Genomic DNA, 21,687 nt, shown 5'->3' with positions numbered 1-21,687 from the left:
GGTTGTGAGCCACCACGAAGATGCTAGGAATTGAGCCTGGGTCCTCTGGAAGAGCAGCCAGTGCTCCTAAACACTGAGCATCTCTCTAGCCTTTATTGGAAAAAAAAAAAAAAGCGGGGGAGGGGTTCTTACTATGTAGACCCAGCTAGCCATGAACTCAGAGATCAGTCTTCCTCTGTCTCCCATGTTGGGATTAAAGGTGTGTCCCACTATGCCTGGCTTCAAGTTCAACATGAAGCTGGTAAGCACCAATTATGAGCTATACACTATAGTGGAGGCTTTAAATTATATTAGCACACATAATTTCTATAATACTCTAGCCATGTAAGTTGTAAGCATTCTGCTTTTACAGATGAGAATACTGTGTAAATCACATAATCTAAAGCCATGAAGACATGGAAAGACTGTGGAGTTAGATCCAAATTCCCAAATCTGCTAGAATTCCAATTTGGATGGGAATTGAAAAGAAGAGAAGAATAACGCATAACCCTACTTACTTTAATGTCAATACAGTTATCCATCCAGTTCTTAATCCAGATATAACAGGATCATCAGGTTAAAGAATTGTGTTAGTTCTACAGTGATTTCTATTTTAGCATTTTTAATTATCATTCCTACACAAAGAATCTAGCATTAGGCTCACACTTGCCAGAGCTGTTGACAATACATTTCTTGAATAACTCAACTTACCTGAAGGCTCTTGCTTCTGAAGACTTGGTTTTTTCCTCGACACCTGGAGAGATAAAAGTACTAACATTAGCAGTCATAGCTTCTCATTGTCTGGTGCTTTTCATCAGGCCTATTCAAGTAGTTCAGCTCTCCAATCCTTAGACCAATGGAATGTGAACATTAGCATCCAACAGGCTCAGCTGCAGGTAAACACTTCTGAATGAATCATTTCTGAATAAATCTACCTCAGATCTAGACTCAGGCAATAAGGGCTGCCAGGGGAAACCTGCCACCTGAGAGATTCACAACCTGGTGATCTAGAAGCAGGGTGTGAGACAGGCTCTTTTTACAGTCATCACAAAGCAAAACAGATTTGCTTGGTAGTAATAAACTATTATAACTAGACAGTAAGCAAAAAGTTACTGTTCAATTTGTATTTGGCAAATTTTAACAATAGCAACTAACAGGAACAATAGCATCTAACATCCAGCAAACGCCTACTAATGCCAGGGAATATATTCAGTGCTTTACTAGATACAATCCTTGCAATTGCTAAAGTTAGTATTACTAATGCTCCTGATGAATCTACTCTAATGCTCCCTAAATACTAGAGACACAAAGAGGAATTACTTCCTACAATTTCTTAGGAGTGTAAGTTGGGACACTAAGCTAAAGGTAATGATTTACAACCACTGAGAAGAGGCAATAATATCTGCATGTGTGGTTCTCCATGACTGTTCCTTTAGAAGATCTATTTTCTGGCATTTTGCAATTTGGAACCACTCCCCAGTTTAACAGGCAGTTCAGACTCTAGCTTTATAAAGCATTACATTAAAGCCATGATGGGTTAAGACAGGGTATTTCCTCATCCTTCCTTGGGAAGAGATGGCCTACATTAAATTTCAAAGGCTAGCTGATTGGCTCCAAAACAATTTACTTATAATCCCCAACAATCATTTGAAGGGTGAGATTTGCTATCTTCACTAGAAGGCCTAGATAGAAATCCAGATAAATGGTCTTGGGGTCTTCACCTGTGGTCTTGTGTTCAGACTGTTCCAAGAGGCTGAGCAGTCGGCCTTGACTGTGACCTTTTTCCTGTGATGGAGGAAAATAAGACAGTAAGATTACTTCATGGCTAGATTTAAAACACAGTTGACTTAGTGTTGTAAAATAATCTTTTTGTACACTGTGAAGATGTGTCACTCTGACTGGTTTAATAAAAAGCTGAATGGCCAATAACTAGCCAGTATTTCTGGGCAGAGAGGACACTGGGAAAAAGGCAGAGATGCCAGGAGACACAGAGCAAGCAGTATGGGCAGTATAGAGATAAGGTAATAAAGCCATGAAGCAAAAAGTAAATTATTAAAAATGGATTAATTTAAGTTATAAGAGTTAGTTAGAAACAAGCATAAGCTAAGGCTAAGCTTTCATAATTAATACAAGTCTCTGTGTATCTCTTATGAGCTGGTGGCTCAAAGAAAAGCCCAACTACAACTGAGCCCAGATCAAATCTTTCCCAGAAGAGAAAGGTGGTGGCACAGCTGGCACTAGGTTAGTCTTTCACTTGGTAATGTATGAGAGTAAATGAGAAGAACAGACAACTGTGATGAAGGGGTTAAAGCACCACATCAGGAACACAGCTGTGTTTCCAGGAGTGGTGCACACCTTTAACCCCAGGACTCAGCTGCAGAAGTAGGTAGATCTCTGAGTTCAAGTGCAGCCTGGCCTACATAGCAAGTTCCAGACCAGTCAAGCCTACACAGGAAGACCCTGTAAGAAAGAAGGAGAGAAAGAAGAGAGAGAGGCGGGGGAGGGAGGGAGGGAGAAAGGGAGAGAGGGGGGGAGGGAGAGAGGGAGGGGAGGGAGAGAGACTCAAGGATGGCTTTAGCATCAAATCAAATCAGTCCACAAATTACATTAAAGAAGAGCCTTTGGGCTGGAGGGTTGGCTCAATGGTTAAGAACATGCTGCTCTTTCAGAGGACCGGAGGTCAATTCCCAGCACTCACATGGCAGCTCATAACTGCCTGTAATTTCAGTTCCAAGGAATCCTAGGCCTCTGGCTCTGGAGTCCTAGGGCACTGGACTCATGTGCACATACCCTCACACAGACACATACATATACACAACTAAAATGAATAAAAGTAAATCTTTAAAAAAAAAAAAAGAACAGCTTCTGCCCTATGTTTAAATTTGAGATATTTTTTTAAATCATTTGAAGTGAGAAGACTCACTTTTTAAAAAAAAAAAATATTTATTATGTATACAGCATTCTGCCTGCATGTGTCCCTGCAGGTCAGAAGAGGGCACCAGATCTCATTATAGGTGGTTGTGAGCCACCATGTGGTTGCTGGGAATTGAACTCATGAACTTTGGAAGAGCAGTCAGGGCTCTTAACCACTGAGCCATCTCTCCAGCCCTAAATTTGAGATTTTTAAAAACAAAAAACCAGTTTCAAGGCAACTTCTACAGGCAATAATGACAAGATAAACTGGTGGCTTAATGATGAAGAGCAATGGCCACTCTCCCACAGGACCTAGGTTCAATTCCTAGCACCCACATTACAGCTCACAATTGTAACTCCAGTTTCAAGGGACCTGATGTCCTCTTCTGAGCTTCTCAGGCACCAGGTACACATGTGGTACACAGAGAGACATATAAGTGTATATAATACTCACACACATAAAATAAAGTTTAAAGTATAAAAATAAACTTTTAAAAAAGAAAAATAAATTAGCTCTTTGGTATAAATAAGCACTCACCTATAAAACTCAACTCCCAAATCACCTGATTCAGGGGCCAGAGAGGTGGCTCAATGATTAAGAGCACTTGCTACTCCTCTAGAGGACCCAGGTTTGATTCCCTACACTCACATGGCAGCTCACAACCTTCTGTAACCTAGTTCTAGGGATCCAACACTCTTTTCTGGCCTCTGTGATACTAGGCACACATATGGTACACAGACATACATGCAAGCAAAACACCCATGTACATGAAATAAATACTTCAGAGTCATCTGATTCATCGAGATGTCACTTCCTGCTGACATGATGGAGATAGGTTTGGTCTCCCTGCCCAACTGTGTGTGTGGTTAGTATACTAACAGTTCTTGAACACATGTTGCTACTTTATCTCGGGCCCTAAACTAAGACTTGCCCTTCCTGACCTCTCATCACAAGGCCCGGAAAGCCCTTAGATCCATTTTCCCATAGACCAGGACCATACCCTGTAGTTTCTGAAGCCTAGACATAGAAGGGATTCAGAAGTTATTTCACATGTGTTCCTAGCAGTGTGGACATGAATTCCCTACATTTTCTGAAAAGCAATTTGATATAGTATTTCAAAAGACATTGAAATGTTGACTTACACTTCAAGAAATAACTGGTAGTTCAAGGATGGGTTAATGGTATTTTCCCCATTTTTAAATTGTCGTTATTCTGTTTTGTTTTTATTGTTTTATTGGAGTTTTGCTGTAGTTTGTTTTTTTAGACTAGGGTCTCACTACCTACCTCAAGTTGGTCTAAAACTTACTATGTATCCAGGACTGGCCTTAAACTCTCATACCTCCTGAGTGCTGGGATTACAGGAGCTTACCTATGCCAGCCTTTAGACTGTTTTAAACAGTTATAAATACAGAAGGATTAGGGGGAAAAAAACTAAATTTCAGTAATAAGTTGATGGTTAAGTGACCATCTATATGATACAAACATTAATAATAATGGTTTTTGTGGGTTGGGAAGCAGGTGTTAGAGGTGGAGGTGGGGCTTAGAATTGCTATGTAGACCAGGAAGTCCTCAAACTTATCATGATCCTCCTCCTCTGCTTCATTAGTGGTGAGATTATAGATATGCTCTGCCATACCCAGCTAACAATAATGTTTTAGAAGTCTAAAACTAAACATAGAGGAATGTTTACACTGTACAGTAGAGCTTCTTATCCCACTTGGGCCCCCTTCTAACCTGAGAAACTTTTACATGATCTTAGGTATACAGGTAAATAAAATCAATAAAACAAATATTTATTGATAATAAATCATAATGAAAATTATCAAGGATAATTCTATGGACTATATATAATTTTACCATTTACTAAAGATAAAAGCAAATGTGCATACTAACAAAATGGATGCGCTTGTGGTATGGTTTTAGTTTTTGATGTTTTGGCTTTTGAGATAAGGTCTCATGTTACCCAAGTTGGCCTTGAACTTGTTATACAGTTGATAATGACTTTGAACTTCTGATCCTCCTGTTTCTACCTCCCAAGTGCTAGAATTGTAAGTGTGCTTTTGTCATCAATCTCAGTATTATAGGGTACAGAGCTTCATTCATGCTAGGTGCAATCATTCTACCTCTAAGTCAAAACTCCAGCCCACACTTGTATATTTTTACATAAGAATTAAATCCTGGCCCAGCAGTAGTGGCGCACACCTTTAATCCCAGCACTCAGGAAACAGAGGCAAATTGATCTCTGTGAGTTCAAGGCCAGCCTGGTCTATAGAGCAAGTTCCAGGATAGGCTCCAAATTTACACAGAGAAACCCTGTATCAGAAAACAAAACAAAACAAAACAAAAACATTAAATCCTACTGAATATCTAACACTGCAAAATGTAAAGCATGTTCAATGCATCTCAGAGTTGATTGATATTTTGATTTTATTATCATCAGTGCTGAGAACACTGCTTTACATAAACACATACTACAAATTGACAGGTATACGCTTAGGGCCATTTCAGAAATTGTTGGAAATTTCTGCCTTAATCCCAAGCCAAAATTCATTATGAATTTTGTAGGCAACCCACATTACTAACTCAAATAGCAATTTTTAAAATCAAACGTTCTTACAAAATACAACCAAAAGATATACTAATTTGGGAATGGGGTGCCACAGAAATGACTGCTGTGAAAAATGAGGACCTGAGTTTGGGTCCCAACACAAATTTAAAAACTGGCATGGTCCCATGCAGCTATGGCCCTAGCATGAGGGTTGGAGTAGATAAAGGCAGATTCCCAGAGCTAACTGGCTAGACAGTGAACACCAGGTTCAGTGAGAGACCTGTCTCAAAGGATAAGTTGGGCATCTGACATAAACATAGGTACCTGCATGGTAAAATTAAAAAATAAATAAATAAAAGTTATGCTTTCCATAATTAAACCATTATGTTTTTATAAAAGTAGAAACTTTATATGTACTGTAATTGCATAGCAATTAAAACTGCCATAGTTTTGGATCTGAGTGGAGGGGTTTCAGGCAGCACCCTTAATCTGTAAGCCCCAGATCCAGTGAGAGATCCTGTCTCAAAATTGGTGGATGTTCCTGGGAATAACATACAAATCTGACCTCTGATCTCCATACATAAATGCACATATATGCATGCACACATACACACAAAACCCACCTATACAAGCATAAATCTTGTATCAAGATAGCTAGGAAAGAGAGGAGGAGGGAGAGGGAGGGAAGAGAGGAAGGATAGGGAGAACAGAACTGTAGCTTTTCTTAAAGCACATACCTTTGATTTCCTCGGCCGCTGCTGCTGTTTGCCCTCCACAGTCACACACACTCTTGTTCTCTTACTCCCCTTGGTCCCATCTCCACCGTCACTCTTTGCAAGCTGGAGACAGGCCTCTACATGACACTGATACTCTCCAAGTGGGACCAGGGACTTACACAGATAACACTTCTCCTTCCTGGGTAATCAGAAGAGGGGTGGGAGATGAGAGGGAAGGCAGTTTTAAGATCTGCTTTTGCCTCTGGGCTCTTGGAATGTTTCAAACTGTCTTTTTACATCTCAAAAATGTCTGCAAAGGAGACTTGTCAACCAATGCAGATTCACTCAGTGGGATCACCAATAAAATTAACCCTATGCCAATCATAAGGACTAAGTGATTAGCAGTTTTCCCTGGCTGTTTCTCTGTATCCTGCTGTTGCAGCAGTGGGATGGTAATGAAATCAGCTCTTCTAAATATCTCAAACAATGCTGATTGCTCCTAAGACATAAAACAGTCTGTCAAACGCTTCTGAAATTGAGTGTAATCGTTTCTTCAAAGAGAAGTTAAAATTTCGACAGAAAAGGGAGCACCAAAAAGCATTAAGTCAATAATGAGAGTTTTACCATAGTTGATGAATTTGTTTGGTTAGTAAATCAAGTCTGTCTATATGATAACTTCCTTGACTCAATAACCTGACACATCAACTAGGAAGTTACTAAAACATGCGGCTCTGCCACAAGTTTTTGCACATAACATAGTTACTGTCATCTTTTTTTAACAAAATCATTCAGAGAAAGGAAAGAAAGTATGTTCTTGAGGTATCAATGAAGACAGAACTGTGGGAGTTAGTGAAGAATACTTATTAACTACTTTCTCTGTGGTCAGTACCTTTCAACATATTTCTCAATTAATTCTTCAGCCCCATTAGGATAGAACTATTCTCCCCAAGGTAGTTACAGTTAATAAATATCAGAACTCATAGCTGATTCATAAATTCATCTTAAACTTTCTTTTCTGACCTTTACTGCTTAGTAACTATGGCAAGAGATTAGATCTATGGAAGATTTTCTCTAAAGGACAATAAAATAATAGAAATAACATCTCAAACTACTCAATTACTTGGAAGGATGCAAGTAAAACTCTACCTTGTGAGAAAAGTTAGATTAGTATATCTTCAAAGTTTATCAATTAATGCAAAAAACACTATTAATTCTTATTATTAGATTAGTACAAAAGTAATTTTGTTTTCTGCACTGTTGAATTTGTCATTTGATAATGAAATACTCTTAAATAAATATAGTTATGATATACATCATTTTAGTGCACATTTTTTACTTTATGGGTTTTTGGTAATGACATAATACTTGCTGTTTATATTTATTTTATAATATGGAAATGGTGTGAAGCAAAAATTTGAGCAGTTTTCTTATTGGGCTAAAAATAGGTGGTAAAACAGCTGAGGCAATTTGCAACATCAATAGGTCTTTGGTCCAGGAACTGATAGAGTACAGTTTTGGTGGTTCAAGAGCCTGGAAGGGAAGGAGCTTAGTGGTTGGCCACAGGAAGTTGACAATGAGCAACGAAGAGCACTCACTAAAGCTGATTCTGTTATTTGATTCAAGAAGTTGCCAAAGAGCTCAATGTGAACCATAAAAGTTGTTCAAGTATTTGAGGCAAAATGGAAAGGTGAAAAGGTTTGATAAGTGGGTGTCTCATGACTGAACCGAAAAAAAGAAAAGAAAATTTAAGTTGTTTTCAATTGTCATCCCTCTTATTCTACAGACCAACAAACCATTTCTTATTAAGATCATGACATGCAACAAAAGTGAATTGTGCTTGACAACCAGTGATGACCAGTTCAGTGGCTGGACCAAGAAGCTCCAAAGCACTTCCCAGAGCCAAACTTGTACCAAAAGAAGGTCAGGGATAACTGTCTGGCAGTCTGCTGTTGGTCTGATATACTGAAGCTTCTGAATTCAGGGACACCATTACGTCTGTGATTTGTGACCAGCAAATTAATGAGATACAGCACTGAGAACTGTGATGCCTGAAGCCAGCACTGGCCAACAGGAAGACCCTGAAATAAACAAACATTTTTCATTGGCAAAAATACACTGACTATAACGGTTCCGATTTTGATTAATTAAGTGTGGTTGAACCCAATCATGATTTAGAATTTATGGTCTTAAAACCCCAGTTTCATTGGATTAACCTAACCTATGAGAGACAACAGCACTACAGAAAGACCTGGACATTTAAAGTCAGACAGACTTTGACTTTGTTATTGTTGGCCACATGACTTAGTTACATATAATTTATCTTTATTTGAAAAAATAAGAAAGAAAATGAAAAGGGGCTGAAGGCATAGTTCGGTGATTGACTGCTTGCTTAGCACATACAAGGTCCTGGATTCAATCCCTAGTACTTGAAGGGGTGGGAGGAAATACAGAGAATTGTGGGAAGCATAGCCCTAAAGGATATAGCTACAATACAATTCCTGAACCTAAGGCTCAGGGAACATCGTGGAAGAGGGGACAGATTTTAAGAGCCAGAGGAGGGCTGGAGAAATGACTAAGCAGTTAAGGTATCAAGTTTAAGTTCCAGCAACCATATGGTAGCTCAAAACCATCTATAGTGGGATTTGATGCCCTCTTCTGGCATAAAGGCATACATGCAAATAGAGCTCTCATATACATAAAATAAATCTTTTTTTTTTTTTTAAAAAAAAAAAAAGAGCCAGAGGAAAGAAGTCTGCTGTGAGACTATTTCCTAAAAGCTATACCTATGATATCTCAACAATGACACCACCAACAGACATGTGAAAGTGGAAGGAGGAAACCTCACAAAGAACTACAGTCAATAATGACTACTTAGAGATGGAGAATTAAGTCTCTACCAGGGATTAGCCCCCTAACTGGTTATCTAACACCAGTGGTCAGCCTAGAAATCATATACATACAAGCAACAGTAAACGTACTCAACAGGTTGTATTTATGTGTGTATGTGTCTGTGCGCATGCATAACAATAATAATTGAAGAAAAGAGGACATGAATTTGAGAGAGAGTGAGAAGGGAGGGACATGAGGGAGAGGTTGGAAGATGGAAAAGAAGAGGGGAAATTATGTAATTATATTTTAATGGAAACAAAGTTTTAATGAAGAAAAAACCCTGGAAATGCAAGTTTCTGCCTAATAACTCACCATTCTAACATACTGTGGGAAATGGCTTTGCTTTCAAGAGGCAGCATCTATACCTGACCCCTTCCTCAGAATGTGCTCTCTTAGTCAAGCTACAACCCACATCCCAAGGAAGTCTTCCATATTGCTCAACCTCTTGCAACTCAACTTCTATACCACATTGCAAAATGTTTACTGCTTCCCCAAACACTAAACACCAATATATAAATTCACGGAAAACAGAAACCTAAGAGCAATGCAGAAACAGGATCATCTTTAATGTACTGAAAAGGAATAGAGGGGAGATGTACACTGAAATAAACTATTAATAAGAAAAAGAAATTTAGGCTTTCAAACAATAAAGGAAGGACGGGCAACCAAAGAAATACAAGGTGACAGGAACTAGTCTCTTCCCTCAGTCCAAGTGACGGTGTGCTAGACAAGCAGTCGATGAAAGCACTGCACTACTTACTTGGTGTCTAGGTCAGTCTGGGCGGCTGTCCTACTGTCACTTTTCTTCTTGGCCTCTCTTTGTCTCCGAGTCAACACTTTCCCATTAAAAAAAGAAAAAAAGTTAGCAGGCAGTAGATTCAAGGTATAAAAGAAAATATAACATTCATAAGAAGAAGCAGTTTTAAACTGTTCTGTGGGGAAGACTGGGAAACCACAACCTTTCTATATTGAAAATAACACTTGTGACCAAAACTGCCAGCCACAAGACATTCCTTGTTTGCCAAACCATGAGATCTAAAAATCTAGTTCACTCCAAGGAAGGTTTCTGTGTACTATCTGTACTTGCAGCGATCAAGGAGGGAACACATACATTCCACCACCAAAATTCTGTCTGATATGAAACATATTTCAATAAGGTACTCTATGAAATACAGTAATGATAGCTACAGGTAAATATCAACTGACATAAGCCCCAATCTTTACAAATTCTTCCCTGTTCCATTTTCCAAGTGAGGAAGGTTAGAACAGTAAACACAACTGGTCTCTCCCACCACACTAGGACCATCTCTAACTTCTACTGGGTATAAATGAGTTGAGTACAGGTAATGTAAATATTTGTTTCACATCAAAAGATATCTGTTCATAAAATCATAGTCCTTCTTAATGATCTTGTAGGTTATTTAATCAAGTGTTTTCTAGTCTTTGCCATAATAAAAACTAATCATTTCTCTTCAAAACATGCCTTCCTTACACTTAACACAGCATAGAGAATTTAGAAAACTTACTAGTTCATGAAATAACCTAGCCTGTGAATTACTTGAATCTTCAGCTTGTATAATCTAGGCTATACCAGGTATTGGATAAATATTAATTAGGTTGCAGTTAAGCACTTGCCACACAAACATAAGGACCTGAGTTTGATCCCTAGCACCCATGTAAAAAAAACAGAATATGGTCAGGAGTGATAGTGCACACCTTTAGTCCCAGAGTTTGGGAAACAGAGGCAGGCATATCTCTGTGAGTTTGAGGCCAGTTTGATCTACAGAGCAAGTTCCAGGATAGCCAGGGCTACACAGAGAAACCCTGATACCTGAGTTGGAGGCCCAAAATCTATCACAGGATCCACACTGTGGAAGAAGAGAACTGATTTCCACTAGCCGTTCTCTGATCTCCACGTGTGTGGCAGGATGCTCATGCTTGCCCCAACCCCATTCAAACATGTGCACATACTACTTATCTATAAAATTAAATTGATTAAATCCCAAAGTATATATAACATGGTAAAACACATATAAAGGTCTTCTGAATTACTCAGGGGGGACCTCTAAGCTCATTAATCATGCAACTAATTTAACCAGAGATTTGTGTCAAAGCTGCCTTCTCTCACCTTGAGCTTCAGTCACAAAGTGATTTTTCTCATCAGAAGATTTTCACTTAATAAACTCTTGTTCTCTCAGGTGTCCCACCCCCCCACCCCCACCCCACCAAAAGAAAAACCCAGACATCATTGGATCCATTTTTTAAATGAGCACATTTTAAAAGCTTAGAGATCTCAAGCTTGTAAATTATTCCTCTGGAACATGATTTAAAGTCTGATAAACTCCAAAGCCAGGACTGCAATGCTAAAGACTCCCTGTCCCCCTGCTCAGGCTGCAGTAATTTCAAATTTTAAAATGAGTGGAACATTCTGCCGGAGGTCAACCCGGGGCCCAGCTGCCGATCCTGCAAAACCCAACAACATGGAGGTGTTGGTGAGATTGCTCTACTGATCACCCTGTTCAGCTGAGATCCATTCGGGAGAGGTTTCAGAAGCCTACAGCCTGCAGTCTGAGAAAACAAGATCAGTTGAGGAGTTGGCGAGTGAGCAAAACGCAACCGGAGAAGGCAAGAGAAGGCCGTCCAGCCACCAAACCAGATCACCAGAGTCATAAGCTCACCCTACACCAACAGGGAACAGCCATTGGAGCCCCAGGGACTGAAGAGTGACCTCTTTCCTTGCCCCCACACCAATAAAACCATCCCATGCAATACCAACAACCACTGGAGCCATAAGCCCACCCTGAACCAATTGGGAACAACTGCCCCTGAGACATAACCCACTAACACTGATTGGATGAAGCTGTTACAGGAGAAACAGCCCAACAGCACCGATTTGACCAAGAACTCCTAGTGAACCAAGACTATTAATTAGAACAAGAGAGGCACCTTCAGACACAGACAAAGCCTACACCAAGCAGAGGAAGAGATGAGTAGATGCCAGTGAAAAATACAAGCAACAACATAAAGACCTGTATGACAACATCAGAACCTAGTGATTCTACACCTGCAAGACCTGAACATACCAACACAGAAGAAGCAGAAGAAATCAATCCTAAAAATGACTTTAAAGAGGAAATGAAAAACTTTCTTAAAGAGAAAATAAAAAATCTCCTTAAAGAAATGGAAGAAAAAACAAAAAAACAAAAAAATGGAAGAAATCAAAGAATGCCAAGAAAAAGTAATTAAACAGATGAAGGAAACAGTTCAAGATTTGAAAATTAAAATCAAGACAATAAAAAAGACATAAACTGAGGGAATGCTGGAAATAGAAAAACTGACTAAACGATCAGGAACTACAGATGCAAGCATAACCAACCAAATACAAGAGATGGAACAGAGAATCTCTAACACTGAAGACACAATAGAGAAAATATTTAATCCACACCAAATAGGCTGGATTAAAAAAAAAAAGTTCCCTTGACACATAATAATCAAAACACTAAACATACAGAATAAAGAAAAAATATTAAGAGCCACAAAGGAAAAAGGCCAAGTAACATAAAGGCAGACCCATCAGAATAACACTAGACTTCTCAATAGAGACTATGAAAGCTAGAAGGTCCTGAACAAATGTTATACAGACACTAAGAGACCACGGATACCAACCCAGACTACTTTACCCAGCAAAAGTCTCAATCGCCACAGATGGAGTAAACAAAATATTCCATGACAAAACCAGATTTAAACAATACCTACCCACAAATCCAGCCCTATAGAAAGCACTAGAAGAAAAAAAAAATACAACCTAAAGAAATTAAACACACCCATGAAAAAACTCAGGCAATAGATAATCCCACACCAACAAATACCAAAGAAGGGAAACAGAACACTACCACCAAAAAATAACAGGAATTAACAATCACTGGTCATTAATCTCCATCAATATCAATGGTCTCAACCCACCTATGAAAAGACACAGGCTAACAGAAGGGATACGAAAACAGGATCCATTCTTCTGCTGCATACAAGAAACACACCTCAACTTCAAAGAAAGACACTACCTCAGAGTAAAGGGCTGGGAAAAAAAAGGCTTTCCAATCAAATGGACTTAAGAAGCAAGCTGGTGTAGCTATCCTAATATCTAATAAAATAGATTTCAAACTAAAATCAATCGAAAGAGATCGGGAAGGACATTACATATTTATCATGGGGAAAATCCACCAAGATGAAGTCTCAATTCTGAACATTTATGCCCCAAATACAAAGGCACCCACATTTATAAAAGAAACAGTACTAAAGCTTAAATTGCACATCAAACCCCACACACTAGTAGCAGGAGATTTCAACACACCACTCACCAAAGGACAGATCTACCAGACTGAAATTTAACACAGAAATAAAGGACCTAACATGTTATAACTCAAATGGACTTAATAGATATCTACACAACATTGCACCCTAACACAAAAGAATATACCTTCTTCTCAGCACCCCGTAGAACCTTCTCAAAAATTGACCATATGCTTGGTCACAAAGCAAATCTCAACAGATACAAAGACATTGGAATAACCTCTTGTATCTTATCAGATCACCATGCCTTAAAGTTAGATTTCAACAACAACAAAAACTATAGAGAGCCTACAATCTCATGGAAACTGAATAATGCCCAACTGAATCACTAATGAGTCAAGGAAGAAATAAAGAAATTAAAGATTTCCTAGAATTCAATGAAAATGAAAGTACAACATACCCAAACTTATGGGACACTATGAAAGCAGTACTAAGAGGAAAATTCATAGCACTACACATAAAGAAGTTGGAGAAATCTCATACCAATGACTTAACAGCCCACCTGAAAGCACTAGAACAAAAAGAAACAAACTCACCCAGGAGGAATAGACGTCAGGAAATAATCAAATTGAGGGCTGAAATCAATGAAATAGAAACAAAGAAAACAATACAAAGAATCAATGAAACAAAGAGTTGGTTCTTTAAAAAAAAAAATCAACAAGATAGACAAACCTCTAGCCAAATTAACCAAAAGGGAAAGAGAGAGCATCCAAATTAACAAAATCAGAAATGAAAAGGGAAACATAATAACAGATAACGAGGAAATCCAGAGAATCATCAGGTCATACTTCAAAAACCTGTACTCCACAAAATTGGAAAATATGAAAGAAATGGACAATTTTCTGGGTAGATACCATATACCAAAGTTAAATCAAGACCAGATAAACTATTAAAATAAATCAATAACCCCTAAGGAAATAAAAAGTCATTAAAAGTCCCCAACCAAAAAAAAACCCAGGACCAGATGGTTTCAGTGCAGAATTCTACCAGATTTTCAAAGAAGAGCTAATTCCAATACTCTTCCAATTGTTCCACACAATAGAAACAGAAGGAACACTACCAAACTCTTTTTATGAGGCTACAGTTACCCTGATACCCAAACCATACCAAGATGCAACAAAGAAAGAGACTTACAAACCAATCTCTCTCATGAACATTGATGCAAAAATACTCAATAAAATATTGGCAAACCGAATCTAAGAACACATCAAGAAGATTATCCACCATGACCAAGTAGGTTTCATCCCAAGGATGCAAGGATGGTTCAACATATGAAAATCTGTCAATGTAATACACCATATAAACAAACTGAAAGAAAAAAAAAAAACCACATGATCATCTCATTAGATGCTGAAAAAGCCTTTGATGAAATCCAACACCCCTTCATGATAAAGGTCTTAGAGAGATCAGGAATACAAGGAACATACCTAAACATAATAAAGGCAATTTACAGCAAGCCAACATCAAATTAAACGGAGAAACTCAAAGCGATTCCACTAAAATCAGGAACAAGATAAGGCTGTCCATTCTCCCCATATTTATTCAATATAGTACTTGAAGTTCTAGCTAGAGCAATAAGACAACAAACAAGGAGATCAAGGGGATACAAATTGGAAAGGAATAAGTAAAACTTTCACTATTTGCAGATGATATTATAGTATACACAAGTGACCCCAAAAATTCTACCAGGGAACTCCTACAGCTGATAAACTCCTTCAGTAAAGTGGCAGTATACAAGATCAACTCAAAAAAGTCAGTAGCCCTCCTATACACAAATGATAAAAGGGCTGAGAAAGAAATCAGAGAAACATCACCCTTTACAATAGCCACAAATAATATAACCTTGGGGTAACACTAACTTAACAAGTGACCTATATAAGAGCTTTAAGTCTCTAAAGAAAGAAATTGAAGAAGATATCAGAAAATGGAAAGATTTCCCATGCTCATGGATAGGTAGGATTAACATAGTAAAAATGGCAATCTTATCAAAAGCAATCTACAGATTCAATGCAATCCCCATCAAAATCCCAACACAATTCTTCACAGACTTGGAAAGAAAAATACTCAACTTCATATGGAAAAACAAAAAGCCCAGGATAGCTAAAAGAATCCTGTATAATAAAGCATCTGGAGGCATCACCATCCCTGAGCTCAAGCTCTACTATAGAGCTATAGTAATAAAAACAGCTTGGTACTGGCATAAAAACCAACATATGGACCAATGGAATCAAATTGAAGACACTGACATTAATCCACACACATATGAACAGCTGATTTTTGACAAAGAAGCCAAAACTATACAATGGAAAAAAAGAAAGTATCTTCAACAAATGGTGCTGGCATAACTTGATGTTAACATGTAAAAGATTGCAAATACATTCATATCTGTCACCGTGCACAAAACTCAAGTCCAAATGGATCAAAGACCTTAACATAAATCCAGTTACACTGAACTTGATAGAAGAGAAAGTAGGAAGTACTCTTGAACGCACTGGCACAGGAGATCACTTCCTAAATATAACACCAGTAGCACAGACACTGAGAGCAACAATTAATAAATGGAACCTCTTGAAACTGAGAAGCTATTGTAGGGCAAAAGACATTGTCAGTAAGACAAAAAGACAGCCTACAGAATGTGAAAAGATTGTCACTAACCCCACATCTGACAGAGGACTGATCTCCAAAGTATATAAAGAACTCAAGAAACTAGACATCAAAATACTGAACAACCCAATTTAAAAATGGGCTATAGAGATAAACAGAGGAGGATTCTCAAAAGAAGAATCTCAAATGACTGAAAGACATTTAAGGAAATGCTCAACATCCTTATTCTTCAGAGAAATGCAAATCAAAATGACTCTGAGATACCACCTTACACCTGTCAGAATGGCTAAGATCAAAAACACTGATGACAGTCTATGTTGGAGAGGACGCAGAGCAAGGGAATACTCCTCCACTGTTGGTGGGAGTGCAAACATGTACAACCACTGTGGAAATCAGTATGGTGGTTTCTCAGAAAATTGGGAATCGATCTACCTCAAGACCCAGCCATACCACGCTTGGGCATATACCCAAGGAATGCTCAGTCATACCACAAAGATACATGTTCAACTATTTTCATAGCAGCATTATTTGTAATAGCCAGAACCTGGAAACAACCTAGATGCCCGTCAACTGAAGAATGGAATAAGAAAATGTGGTACATATACACAATGGAGTACTACTCAGCAAGGAAAAACAATGACATCATGAAATTTGCAGGCAAATGGATAGAACTAGAAAATATCATCCTGAGTGAGGTAACCCACCAGACTCAGAAGGACAAACATGGTATATACTCACTCATAAGTGGATACTAGATGTAAAGCAAAGGACAATCATACTGCAACCCACAGATCCAGGGAGGCTACCTATCAGGGGGAACCCTAGGATGACTGAGGCTTAAAATAAGTCTATGGGGGCCATACCTAATCAAACCACCATGCGCTAAAAGTAAAACTTTAAAGTAACTTATTTGTTTTTGCAATAGTGGAAACTGAACTCAAGGTTTTATGCATGGTAAATAAGTGCTCCTCCACTGATCTGTACTCCCAGACAGTTTTTCCTTTTAATTTCCAGACAAGCTCTCACTAAGTTGTTGAGGGAGGCTGACCTTGAACTTAACTCTATAGACCAGGCAGGCCTTGAACTTGTGATCTTGATCCCTCAGCCTCAAGTAGCTGAGGTTACATGCTAAGACCACCATTCCTGGCCAGAATTTTAAAGTAATAGTTATCTTCTGATGGGTGAATTATAGCTTAGGAATCTACTCTAAGACAATCTCAACTTAGATCAGATTGTATGGACCAAGATGTTTTCTCAAAGCACTATTTATAACAATGAAACCTAAACAAGCCATTGTTCAAAAACAGGATTAAATCATGCAAGGATACAAAAGAAATAACAGAAGAAAATATGCCAAAATATTAAACATATATTGGAGCAGTGAGGTAGAGTTTGGGAATTTTTCCCCCCATTATACCATTCTATATTGTCAAAGAGTATATGCCACTTTCATAATTTAAAAAATTATGTACATTTAAAGTACCTTAATAAAGTACACAATGTAGTTGGAAGTTTCTCAGGTGTCCCAGCCAGCTGGTGGTTGGGACAAATTTCTCCCACTTGCATCCCCCAAGTAAACACACAGAGGCTTATATTAATTATAACTGCTTAGCCATTAGCTGAAGCTTATTACTGACTAGCTATTACACTTAAATAACCCATAGTTCTTATGTTGTTTAGCTACATGGCTTGGTACCTTTTCTCAGTTCTGCCTTGTTATCTTGCTTCCTCTGTGTCTGGCTGGTGACTCCTGACTCTGCTCTTTCTCTTCCCAGCATTCCTTTAGTCTGCTTGTCCCGCCTATACTTCCTGTCTGGCTACTGGCCAATCAGTGTTTTATTTATCAACCAATCAGAGCAACACACATTCACAGCATACAGAGTGACATTCCACAGCAATACAAAGTCCATACTAATGGACAATGAATATAGCTGGAGTGGAGCTTTCTAAGAGATTGATTTCACTGGTTAATCCCAACCCCAACCCCAACCTCTGTGTAGCCCTGGCTGTCCTGGAACTCCCTCGGTAGGCCAGGTTAGCCTCGAACTCATAGATATCTGCCTGCCTCTGCCTTCCAAGTGCTGGGATTAAAGGAGTGCGCTACCATCACTCAGCACTAGTTAATCTTAAAATCAGAAAAAGACAACCAGATAGTGTGTGCCTCATAGCTTAATTTGATATGAGATTTACAATATCATCTATGAAACACACTTGAAGGAAAACAAAAACACCTGAGGTAAATCTGACCAAGCCTCAAATCCAATTAGCAGTTTCCAGAAATTATACTCTAGAATAGAGAAACATGCTAAAGTGCAATCAACAAAATACAGTAAGAAAAAAATTGTGGTTTTTGTTTTTCTTGTTTTATTTTGAATCAGGGTCTCATGTATCCCAGGCTGGTCTCAAGCACACTGTATATGAGACTGACCTTGAACTTCTGATTCCAGGGAGGGAATTCTTTACTTAACAAATGAAGTACAATGGGGGGAGGGGGGGCGCGTTAATGAGATTTCAAAAAATACTTAAAAGAGGTATCAACCAAATCTAACGTATGACCGCTGTTTGGGTCCTGGATGGCTGGTATAACGCTAACAACAACGATGTTGGTATCATAACAGCAAATTACAAATGTAGCTGGTTTTTTGTTTGTTTGTTTGTTTGTTTGTTTTTTTGAGATAAGCTTTTATTATGTTACCCTGGTTGGCCTGGAACTCTCTATCTACACCAGGCTGGATTTCTGCCCACTTCTGCATCTCAATTGCTGAATTAGAAGCGGGTACTTCCGCACTGTGTCTGGAACTGTATTTTTATAAATACTCCTTATCTTTTAAACATGAACACCAAAATATTTGTATATGAAAAAATATGCTGGAAAACTGCTTCAAAATGCTTTAGTGGAGATGGGGTTGAGAGACCAGAGTACATATAAAAATAGATTGATCTTATGTTGATAATTACTGAAGTTGGGAGATGTGTTTATAAGAATTCATTATCACCCAGCACTCGAGAGGCAGAGGCAGGTATATCTCTGTGAGTTCGAGGCCAGGCTGGTCTACAAAGCAAATTGAAGGACAGCTAGAGCTGTTATACAGAGAAACCCTGTGTCAAAAAAAAAAAGAAAAAGAAAAAGAAAAAGAAAAAGGCACACATCAAACCAGCACACATTAAACTGGATCACAGATAGGATTTTTTTTCTGTTTCCTAAAATATTCTATAATAAAGATATACTAATTTAAAAAATGAAACATTAAGTCAAGAAAAAAATCCATAAGCCCATACTATATTAAAAATAAATAGTAAAGAGGGAGGAAAAAGTCTTCTTTACAGAAGAATGTCAGCTAATCAATGTAGAAGTGGCAGGATTACAAAAACCACCATTACCACAGTGATAAACAATTTAAGTAACATTATCAATGGGTACTAAATCCTCTGCACTCACATTGGGAAAAAGGAACCAACTCCATAAGCTATTCTCTCACCTCCACACTTATACTTTGGTAGTTAGTGGCCCTTTCTCTCCCTAGTAAATAAATGTAACATAAAAAAATTTTAAACCATGAGTGAACAATACTTTGGAATAGGATATTTATACAGCCTCAACTGTTGTATGATATTTTGTTTGTGTTATGACAAATAAAGCTTGCCTGGAGATCAGAGGACAGAGCCAGCCACTAGTCAACCATAGACGCCTTTAACTCCAGCATTCAGGAGGTGGAGTCAGGAATATAAGGCGGGTAGAGGATTCATAGAGGTAAGAAGTCTCTCTAGCCACTGCTACTCTGCTTCTCTGAATTTTCAGGTTATTATCCCGATATCTGACTCCTGGTTTTAACTGATAAGACTAATTAGGATCATGATTCACTCAACAGCATGAAAAGTGTGACTAGATCCTAAATAAAACAGTTTTACCTGCTGGTATTCCTTCCTTCTGTACACAATACTTCTGAGTATTAACTGTTAAAAGGGTGTTAAAGGGGATATTTTATTTTTCAAGGCAGGGGAATAAGCACATCTGGCAGAAGAAAATTGCTAAAAGAAATCCTGAGACCTGGATGCTGTGCTGCTATTCTCACTTGGAGGGAGGAGGGAAACTCATGAAGCTGAGAGGCACAGGATGCTCAAAACTGTACAGGACTTACAAGGCTCTCCCAAGTTAGATAATCTGTAAACAAGGTGAAACTGCCAACAAGTTGAGTAGGGAGCTCCAGGGATGAGGGCTCTGTGAGTGGTCATCCATTTTTGTTTGGGATGTTCCATGATACAATTACCTGAGAGTCACTCATGCTTCTATTTAAGTAACTCTCAAAACTCATTGGCTCACCAAACTAGACTTGAGTGGGATCATTTCTTTGGTCTGTTGTTGGCATCCTATCTGGGGTAAAAAGATGTTTGTTTACAGCTCTCCAAGAAAAGTCACACAACACTTGGCTCTTCAACATCCAAACCCAATGAGTAGGAATAACTACAACAAAAGTCAGCGTTAAAAACAAGATGAGAAGAACAAAAATGCTTGAGATCCTAATTGGACATATTGCAGTCAGACAACTACGTATTTTCTAAGCAGGGTCTCATGTAGCCCAGCTTCAATCTCTCTATGTAGTCAAGGATGACTCTGAACTCTTAATCCTCTTGCTTCCACCTCCCAAGTACCAGTATTACAGGTGTATACTAGCACACCAGGCCAGACAATCATTCCACATACTACATCAAACACCAACTTTAAACTAGGTAGTGGCACAAGCCTATAATCCTAGCACTCAGAGAGATAAGGCAGGAAGACTGCCATAGATTCAAGGCCAGTCAGGCTTCAAACTTGCAGTCTTCCTGCCTCAGCCTACACACTTGACTAAAATGTATCTTAACACTTGCACCTAGAAAGTACAATATAGCTAACAGAAATAAACATACAAATTTCAAAGCTGAAAAAGGACTTCTCCCATTCTGAGGTCATTAGCTCAAGTTACATGTGTCGTTCTCCTATTACCTTCCACAATGCACACACTATCATCCTATTTAATCGCTGTTCTTTTCTGTACATGTTATATGTATTTGTATTAAATGACAGATGTTATATTAGTGCCCTTTTGTCTTAAATCACATTTTCCTCTGAAACAACACATGATCTTCTTTGCAATCGCTCTGTGAGTAAGTTTAACGTTGCATTATAGCTACTCATGTGCACTTCTCACTTATCCAACTAAACCATAATTTCCATGAGACCAGAGCCTATGTATGATTTGTGTATCTCCCCACATCATCCAGCCTCCTAAATTCACAGTTTTTCCTATTAAACCTATCCCATTTCACAACTATTAATACTTTAGAATAGGTAATAACAATATAAGTAATTTAATCATCCTGAGTACTACAAACACCACACTAATACAAGAAAGAAGACTGGAGAGCTTTACAAATTACATTCAGATCAGTAACTAACAGGTATCTAAGACAGAAAAGGTCCAACTTTGTCTAACTTGAGAAGTGAATCTTACTTAGAGATGCTGAGGCCTTACTGATTTATGCTGACATTACCCAAGTCAAGCCTCTTCTAAGCCTCAGTCCTTTATTATCTCCAAAGCATATCATAGAAAAGATCTCCAACTCCTTCAATCCACCCCCATCTATTCATCATTGTTTTTCTGGAGATAGCCCTGAAAAGAAAATAACTCTAAGCAGTATCATGACTT

General features: G+C 38.4%; 1 protein-coding gene across 9 annotated transcripts in view; it reads right to left on the bottom strand.

Moving 5' to 3' along the window:
* Uimc1 (ubiquitin interaction motif containing 1) overlaps positions 1–21,687 on the bottom strand; it is an 89,660-nt gene that overhangs the window by 724 nt on the left and 67,249 nt on the right. For all 9 annotated transcript variants that reach the window (XM_028863713.2, XM_037205707.1, XM_028863728.2 and 6 more), the window contains 4 exons: positions 9,807–9,882; positions 6,179–6,356; positions 1,701–1,764; positions 691–733 (listed from right to left, as the gene is read on the bottom strand). In XM_028863713.2, the coding sequence (XP_028719546.1) occupies positions 691–733; positions 1,701–1,764; positions 6,179–6,356; positions 9,807–9,882 (361 nt within the window). The remainder of the gene's footprint in view (positions 1–690; positions 734–1,700; positions 1,765–6,178; positions 6,357–9,806; positions 9,883–21,687) is intronic.

Source organism: Peromyscus leucopus, chromosome 5 (genome assembly GCF_004664715.2).
Source record: "Peromyscus leucopus breed LL Stock chromosome 5, UCI_PerLeu_2.1, whole genome shotgun sequence".
Lineage (NCBI taxonomy): Eukaryota > Metazoa > Chordata > Mammalia > Rodentia > Cricetidae > Peromyscus > Peromyscus leucopus.
The sequence above is the reverse complement of the archived record's forward strand: the minus strand, read 5'-3'. Positions and strand labels throughout refer to the sequence as shown.